This window comes from Colobus angolensis, unplaced genomic scaffold (assembly GCF_000951035.1).
Source record: "Colobus angolensis palliatus isolate OR3802 unplaced genomic scaffold, Cang.pa_1.0 Scaffold317, whole genome shotgun sequence".
NCBI lineage: Eukaryota > Metazoa > Chordata > Mammalia > Primates > Cercopithecidae > Colobus > Colobus angolensis.
In genome coordinates this window covers 1,649,361-1,658,032 of record NW_012116455.1, presented here as the reverse complement: position 1 = coordinate 1,658,032, position 8,672 = coordinate 1,649,361, and the positions used below count along the sequence as shown (strand labels likewise).

The 8,672-nt window shown below is 44.8% G+C and overlaps 1 protein-coding gene across 2 annotated transcripts; it reads left to right on the top strand.

Annotated features, from left to right (window-relative positions):
- The first annotated feature begins 2,954 nt into the window (after positions 1-2,954).
- On the top strand, positions 2,955-7,606 carry TXNIP (thioredoxin interacting protein). 2 transcript variants are annotated; one of them, XM_011951306.1, is made up of 8 exons: positions 2,955-3,570; positions 4,116-4,188; positions 4,302-4,449; positions 4,563-4,665; positions 4,798-5,054; positions 5,162-5,318; positions 5,432-5,583; positions 6,153-7,606. In XM_011951306.1, exons 1-8 carry the CDS (start codon positions 3,321-3,323, stop codon positions 6,186-6,188), a joined length of 1,176 nt encoding a protein of 391 aa, XP_011806696.1. In that variant the 5' UTR covers positions 2,955-3,320; the 3' UTR covers positions 6,189-7,606. The 2 variants fall into 2 exon arrangements, with proteins under 2 accessions (XP_011806696.1, XP_011806695.1); XM_011951305.1 differs by lacking the exon at positions 6,153-7,606 and having other exon boundaries at positions 2,961-3,570; positions 5,432-5,640.
- Positions 7,607-8,672: the final 1,066 nt, after the last annotated feature.

Sequence of the window (8,672 nt, the reverse complement as noted above, 5' to 3'; positions counted from 1 at the left end):
ATTTTTATCAGAATACCAGGTTACAAGGTGAAAGGTTGTAAACAACTGTGTCCAGGAGGGCTCCACTTCAGAACATGTCTTGGCTACAGGCCTAGTAGGCAGCAGCTGCTGCCAAAGCTAAATGATTTTTTGGCATTTAAAGGAACCCAGGCATAACACAGAGCAATGTAGTCTGTAGTGAGCTCTGCACATGGGAAGATACGAGGAAACTAGAGCCCAGGAGAGAAACTCAGAATGAGAGAATTGTCATAGGATTTTTAAAAACTCAGCAATTCAGTACTTCAGAGACGTGCCCAAATAAATATCAGTGTTCCCTTTTCTTAAGATGTCCCATATTACCACCACCCTGATCCATCACTAGCCACCATCTTACCTATTCCCTCAAAATGTATGTAGTTAAGATTTATCAACATTTAACAATATTGACTATGTAGTTAACAATATTGATTCATATATTTGTCAGCATTTTGATGTTTGATATTTACACTTTCATACCCATCAAACTAAACGTTCTCCCAGAAGCCACAATTTAGGAACTTTTAAAATTCCTGGCCGTGCGGTGGCTGACGCCTGTAATCCCAGCACTTTGGGAGGCCAAGGTGGGTGGATCACGAGGTCAGGAGATCAAGACCATCCTGGCTAACACGGTGAAACCCCGTCTCTACTAAAAATACAAAAAATTAGCCGGGCACAGTGGCGGGTGCCTGTAGTCCCAGCTACCTGGGAGGCTGAGGCAGGAGAATGACGTGAACCTGGGAGGCGGAGCTTGCAGTGAGCTGAAATCGCACCAGCCTGGGAGACAGCAGGACTCCAAAAAAAGAGAAAAATTACTTCAGTCAGGCCGGGCACAGTGGCTCAAGCCTGTAATCCCAGCACTTTGGGAGGCCAAGGTGGGTGGATCACTTGAGATCAGGAGTTCAAGACTATCTTGGGCAACATGGTGAAACCCCGTCTCTACTAAAAATAAAAAATTAGCTGGGCGTGGTGGCACATGCCTGTAATCCCAAGTACTTGGGAGGCTGAGGAGGAAAATCGCTCAAACCCAGGAGGCGGAGGTTGCAGTGAGCCAAGTTCGGGCTACTGCACTGCAGCCTAGGCAACAGAGTGAGATTCTATCTTAAAAAAAATTACTTCAGAGTCCCACCTCCTCTACTCCCAGTAACTCAATCAATATTGTTAACCAACTGGAAACACCTCAAGCCTAGGTGCTTAAGCTTCTAGAACAGGGTGCCGCCTCAAACATGCCCTAAGGATCAACAAGTTCCTGGGGTTTAATGCCTGTGTGTGTGTTTTCCAAGAGACTCATGATGCCTATTCTTGAGCTTGTTTAATATTGGGGTTGAGTTGTAACTTGTTAGCCTTGGGGTGGCAATCCAGCTAGGGTGTCTGAGGAAGGAAGAAGTCTCCTTAACAGCAATGAATAGGTTTCTTTTTTGCTGACTGGGTAGGGTTTCAATGTACTTGAATGCTTCTTAGTTACTTCCCCATCTCAATCTTGGGACATTATCTTCCTCTTTCCAGCCCAAGGAATGAGATAATAATCTTCTGATACCCCAGCACAGATATGGGAAGGGTCTATGAATCAAAGAAAAGGGGGAAGAATCCCTGCACTTGTGCATACAGGTTTTTCTTATTACATTTAAGAGTAAGTTCTCAGTACTCAGCTCCTAAAGCATCTCACAGCCAGCAGGGGAAAATCCATCTGACAGCTGGCCAAACGAAACCAACAAAGAATGAAACCAACAAAGGGAGGATAGGGTCTCGAATTTATAGTGCTCTAGAGACCGATCTTTCTTCTCTTTTCCTTCTTACTGTTTTCTAAACCGTTTAGGGAAAAACCTTTGAAAATATTTTTCAAAATTGTTCCTTCAAACAGGTGTGTGGCCATCTCTCCACTGGAAATTTGGATATAAACAAGAGGACTTTCTTGCTTTTAACCAGATTTATGGATGCACATTTGATTTAGTGAGTTGGGAGAGGGGAGGGAGACAAGAAAGAGTGAACATAACTCTGGAAGAAAGTGAAAAAAGTGAAGCATCCTTGTTCCCCCCACCCCTTCCTTTTCCTCCAGAAGCAGGTAGGGAGTGCGAGATTATCAGCGCCTGAACACACCTCACTAAAGAGGTAATGAGGTAAATGGGAAACACAGACAAAGTGTTCCCCAACTTTGCAGGCAGAAATTGAAGAGATAACAGGATAAGCAACAGGATGTAAACACGCCTGTCCTATTTCCGTGCCCGAGAACAGAGAGAACGGAAGAGAGGGTACAAGGGGCGGGGGGTGACGAACAGCACAGGCACGCAGCCCCCAGCCCTAGCCCCAAGGGATTGGAACCGGAAGGAGGACATCAGTCCCACAGCCGCAATGAGGCCTGAAAGTTCTCCTTTCCCTCAGGGATGGTGGTGTTTTTTTACATTTAATAGGGATGCGGGGCAAGAGAAGGACAAAGGGGCTGTTCCTTAACAGTAACACCAAGCATTCTGCGCTCCACGGCCCCAAACCTAAAAGTATTCTTGGAGCTATGGGATTTTCACACACTTGCTATTTACGAGCCATGAATAAACGACAGACTCTAATTGCACTGGCTAAGACTAGGCATAAAATTCCCTCATAAGCACATTTTCTTTTTACCTCAAAACACCGCTCTCAGACCAGAAACGTCCACACCCGCCCTCCGATGGCCTGTCGCCCTGGCTAGGTTTTAGGGTCAGTGGGATCCTCCTTCCACTGGGCCCGGGTGAAGACTCAACATCCCCCTCCTTCTCCTCATTCCTCTCCTTCCCCCCTCCCTGCGCCGCTCTCGAGCACAACAACCATTTTCCCCGCCAGGAGCACACCGTGTCCACGCGCCTCAGCGATCTCACTGATTGGTCAGGCTCCTGGTAAACAAGGACCGGGCAGCCAATGGGAGGGATGTGCACGAGGGCAGCACGAGCCTCGGGCCCAGCGCTCGCGTGGCTCTTCTGGCCGGGGCTTCTATATAGAGCCGTTTCCGCCTGCTGCTTGAAACTAACCTCGCTTTTTCTGTGAAGGGGTGCGTGCGGAGATCAGATCTCTTCTCCAGCAATCGAGGGGGGAAAGAAGACTTTTTCTCTGAAATCGCTTAGTGTAACCAGCGGCGTAAATTTTTTGGACGCCTTTTCGAAAACCTAGTGGTTAAAATTCATTTGTTTAAATCTTATTTTTAAGCTCAAATTGCTTAAGAATATCTTCATTCCTTAGGAAGAGTGAAATAATTTACTGTAAAAGAGTTTCCTCGATTTGGTGCTTTTTTTTTTATTCTTCCACGGTCTTATCTGTCAAACCAACTCAGTCCCATCATGGTGATGTTCAAGAAGATCAAGTCTTTTGAGGTGGTCTTTAACGACCCTGAAAAGGTGTACGGCAGTGGCGAGAAGGTGGCTGGCCGGGTGATAGTGGAGGTGTGTGAAGTTACTCGTGTCAAAGCCGTTAGAATCCTTGCTTGCGGAGTGGCTAAAGTGCTCTGGATGCAGGGATCCCAGCAGTGCAAACAGACTTCGGAGTACCTGCGCTATGAAGACACGCTTCTTCCGGAAGACCAGCCAACAGGTAAGCGGCCCAATTCATTGTTGGAGGGTGAAAGCTGATTAGAGAAGAGAATTGAAAGGAATACACAAAACCATACGACATGTTTTAAGTTGCTCAGTTTGAGTGGTGTGAATTACATATTGTTACTTCCTTTTTTCTAATTTGCAGACATTCTCCCCCCCCCGGAAAAAAGGGGGTTGTTTTTTCCGTTTTTTTATGGTGCTGTGTCCTAAAGGTGATTCTGAGGGGCATTGCCTCGGATAGTGAAAAATCTTACGTGTGCATTAGTTGATTATTCTTTGCCTCCTTCTTGTTTGAGATGTTAGTGGAGAACTGTCCTGGGTGAATCTTTAAAAGCATTGCAGGGCAACTTGAGAATTTGCTGCCCAACAAAATACAACAGAATTTCTCTTTAAGAACAACATGGGATGATTAAAATACCTATCTGTGGGATGAAATTGGGGATACTTAAATACCTTGCGTGCCACCCAAGCATTCCTTATCACACAGATGCATTTTAAGTGTAACAGGAAGCCTAATGGCTACTGGATTTTCTTTCCCTTCAGGTGAGAATGAGATGGTGATCATGAGACCTGGAAACAAATATGAGTACAAGTTCGGCTTTGAGCTTCCCCAGGGGTAAATATCAGCTAAATGCATCTTTGAACTTTTCTGTCTAAAATACCTTGCCCTCCTTTGATCACTTACTGTTCCTTGGAGAGCACTTAAAAATTTTCATTTTCTTGACACAGGCCTCTGGGAACATCCTTCAAAGGAAAATATGGGTGTGTAGACTACTGGGTGAAGGCTTTTCTTGACCGCCCCAGCCAGCCAACTCAGGAGACAAAGAAAAACTTTGAAGTAGTGGATCTGGTGGATGTCAATACCCCTGATTTAATGGTGAGATTTGTTTTAAAGATTATATTCTTATGGGTCACAGGGATGATAAATCAAGATGTCTTGGGCATTAGATTGAAGCATCTCAAAACACCTTTTTGTCCCCTTCTACATAGGCACCTGTGTCTGCTAAAAAGGAAAAGAAAGTTTCCTGCATGTTCATTCCTGATGGGCGGGTGTCTGTCTCTGCTCGAATTGACAGAAAAGGATTCTGTGAAGGTAAAATCCTAGTGCTTATGGCAGACAGATATAACAGGAACTGGGTTTAGGGACAAGGGCATGGGGCTGGGGTAGAGGAAATGTCATTAACTATACAGAGTATCAGTAAGTTTTCATTTTTCTCTTTGCTAGGCGATGAGATTTCCATCCATGCTGACTTTGAGAATACATGTTCCCGAATTGTGGTCCCCAAAGCTGCCATTGTGGCCCGCCACACTTACCTTGCCAATGGCCAGACCAAGGTGCTGACTCAGAAGTTGTCATCAGTCAGAGGCAATCATATTATTTCAGGGACATGTGCATCATGGCGTGGAAAGAGCCTTCGGGTTCAGAAGATCAGGCCTTCTATCCTGGGCTGCAACATTCTTCGAGTTGAATATTCCTTACTGGTGAGTAGATGCAGGGTGGGTTCAGCAGAGAAATTGTTCATCTGTTACCATAACTGTCTTGTTTCTCCAGAGCTCTGGTCTAACAAACTACCATCTTCCTTTTCTAGATCTACGTTAGTGTTCCTGGATCCAAGAAGGTCATCCTTGACCTGCCCCTGGTAATTGGCAGCAGATCAGGTCTAAGCAGCAGAACATCTAGCATGGCCAGCCGGACCAGCTCTGAGATGAGTTGGGTAGATCTGAATATCCCTGATACCCCAGAAGGTGAGCTAGACCTAATGTCTTTTCTTCATTTCTGGTCTACCTGGGTTTGTAAAATTGTGAGGGTCCAGCATTTCTTGGGCAGGCTTCTTATGTGGCCATATTTTCTTTTCTAGCTCCTCCCTGCTATATGGATGTCATTCCCGAAGATCACCGATTGGAGAGCCCCACCACTCCTCTGCTAGATGACATGGATGGTGCTCAAGACAGCCCTATCTTTATGTATGCGCCTGAGTTCAAGTTCATGCCACCACCTACTTACACTGAGGTGAGAATTGTCATATTTACTGTTAAATTTGTCCTAAGCTTTCTATAAGAAGTTGACTGGCCGGGCATGGTGGCTCACGCTTGTAATCCCAGCTCTTTGGGAGGCCGAGGCGGGCAGATCACGAGGTCAGGAGATGGATAGACTATCCTGGCTAACACAGTGAAACGCCGTCTCTACTAAAAATACAAAACAGGCCGGGCGCGGTGGCTCAAGCTTGTAATCCCAGCTCTTTGGGAGGCCGAGGCGGGCAGATCACGAGGTCAGGAGATGGATAGACTATCCTGGCTAACACAGTGAAACGCCGTCTCTACTAAAAATACAAAACATTAGCCGGGCGTGGTAGCGGGCGCCTGTAGTCCCAGCTACTCGGGAGGCTGAGGCAGGAGAATGGCGTGAACCCAGGGGATGGAGTTTGTGGTGAGCCGAGATCGCGCCACTGCACTCCAGCCTGGGAGATAAAGCAAGACTGTCTCAAAAAAAAAAAAAAAAAAGTTGACTTAGAGGGATTGCTAAACTGGTTTGTTCTTTTAGTTCTTACCTGAACTGAAATAGTCTGTTTCTTCCTTTAGGTGGATCCGTGCATCCTCAACAACAATGTGCAGTGAACATGTGGAAGAAAAGAAGCAGCTTTACTTACTTGTTTCTTTTTGTCTCTCTTCCTGGACTCTCACTTTTTCAGAGACTTAATAGTCTCTGCAATGGAGTGTGGATCCACCTTAGCCTCTGACTTCCCAATGCAGGAGGTGGTCAGCAGGCAATCTCCTGGGCCTTAAAGGATGTGGACTCATCCTCAGCCAGCGCCGATGTTGTGATACAGGGATGTTTGTTGGATGGGTTTAAAAACAGCTAGAAAAACTCAGGCTCATCCATTTTCTCCGATCTCCTTGAAAATTGAGGCCTTTTGGGTAGTTTCGGGTCAGGTAAAAATGGCCTCCTGGCATAAGCTTTTCAAGGTTTCTTGGAGGCTTTGTGCAAATTGTGATAACCACTTTGGACCTTGAACTTATGTATCTATCATGTGGAGAAGAGCCAATTTAGCAAACTAGGAAGATGAAAAGGGAAATTGTGGCCAAAACTTTGGGAAAAGGAGGTTCTTAAAATCAGTGTTCCCCTTTGTGCACTTGCAGAAAAAAAAGAATAACCTTCTAGGGCTGATTTGATGGACATTTGGAGAGAGCTTTCTTTGTGATTATAAAAAAAGAAGCTAGCTGCTCTATGGTCATCTTTGCTTAGAGTATACTTTAACGTGGCTTTTAAAGCAGTAGTAACTGCCCCACCAAAGGTCTTAAAAGCCATTTTTGGAGCCTATTGCACTGTGTTCTCCTATTGCAAATATTTTCATATGGGAGGATATTTTTCTCTTCATGCAAGTCCTTGGAGTTGATTCTAAGGTGATGTTCTTAGCACTTTAGTTCCTGTCAAATTTTTTGTCCTCCCCCCTTCCGCCATCTTCAATGTAAGCTGAAACTCGTCTACTATGTCTCTAGGGGTAAGCCCAAAGACAAAAAGAAAAAAAAACTGTTAACTACTTTTGAGATTGCCCCAATGTACAGAATTACATAATTCTAAGACTCAAATCATGTGAAAGGGTTGCTGCTGTCAGCCTTGCCCACTGTGACTTCTCCAAACCCAAGGAGGAACTCTCGATCAAAATGCCCAACACTGATCAGAACCTCCAAATATACTGCCATGAGAAACTAGAGGGCAGGTCTTCACAAAAGCCCTTCGAACCCCCTTCCTGCCCTGTGTTAGGAGATAGGGATATTGGCCCCTCTCTCACTGCAGCTGCCAGCACTTGGTCAGTCACTCTCAGCCATAGCACTTTGTTCACTGTCCTGTGTCAGAGCACTGAGCTCCACCCTTTTCTGAGAGTTACTGCAGCCAGAAAGTGTGGACTGAAGGTGGTTTCATGTTTTTGTATTATGTATCTTTTTGTATGGTAAAGACTATATTTTGTACTTCACCAGATATATTTTTACCCCAGATGGGGATATTCTTGTAAAAAATAAAGTTTTTTTAATGGGAAAAAAAAATGTCTGTGAGATGGCTTTGGAGAAGCTTTTGGAAAGAAGGTGTGCCTAAAGGAGTCTTCCTCTACTTAACAATCCACACCAGTGAAAACCTCCTGGAGAAAACACTCCCTATGGACCCTAAGGAATGTCGGCAGAGTAGGGGCTGGAGGTGAAGAGGGAAACAGTTTGAGGCATGTTTCATTCAGATTCACTGAAGAGCTATACTGGGATTTTCTGGTTGTCTAGTTTTCCAAGTCCATAGCTAATCATTACTAAATTTCTTCAGTTTTGGAGTTCATGAGTTCCTGAAATACAGGGAAATGATGTTTATGAGGGAATTTGAAAGAAAAGAGTGGAGGTTCCTTTTTTTTTTTTAAAGACAGTCTCACCTAGGCTGGAGTGTGGTAGCATGATCTTAGCTCACTCAGCCTTGACCTGAGCTCAAGTGAACCTCCCATCTCAGACTCCCACATAGCTGGGCTACAGGCACACACCACTACACTCAGCTAATTTTTATACTTTTTGTAGAACTCGGGTTTTGCCATGCTGTCCAGGGTAGCCTCAACCTTCTGGGCTCAAGTGATCTGCTGGCCTTGGCCTCCCGAAGTGTTGGGAATACAGGCATGAGACACCACACCCAGCTGAAGATCCCTTTTTCATAATTTGGTTTTATCATAAAGTTTCTTCCCAGTGTAAACTTGATCTATATACTAACAAGGATAACTATTCAGGACTTAAGAGGTTATAGAGCTATGAGTATTCTTTGGAGGGAGCTAACCATTTTTTGTTTTCACAATTCCTATTCAAGCACATAACTCAGTAAACGTTTGCTAACTATTCAACTCCACCCTCATCCCTTAGATGCTTTGGTGGTTCCTATTCCTTGTAGGGTAATAGTAGTAGAGTACTACTACTATTAGTAATTGTCTAAACATGGGATTAAACAATCCCATGTATAATTGGTGTGATTTTCATTCTTTTTTTTTTTTTTTTTTTTTTTTTTGAGACAGAGTCTGGCTCTGTCTCCCAGGCTGGAGTGCAGTGGCCGGATCTCAGCTCACTGCAAGCTCCGCCTCC

Coding starts and splice junctions, on each gene's coding strand:
- TXNIP (XM_011951305.1), top strand. CDS start 3,321: ATGGTGATGTTCAAGAAGATCAAGTCTTTTGAGGTGGTCTTTAACGAC. Junction 4,450..4,562: donor TCAATACCCCTGATTTAATG/GTGAGATTTGTT, acceptor CCTTCTACATAG/GCACCTGTGTCTGCTAAAAA. Junction 5,319..5,431: donor TATCCCTGATACCCCAGAAG/GTGAGCTAGACC, acceptor TTTCTTTTCTAG/CTCCTCCCTGCTATATGGAT.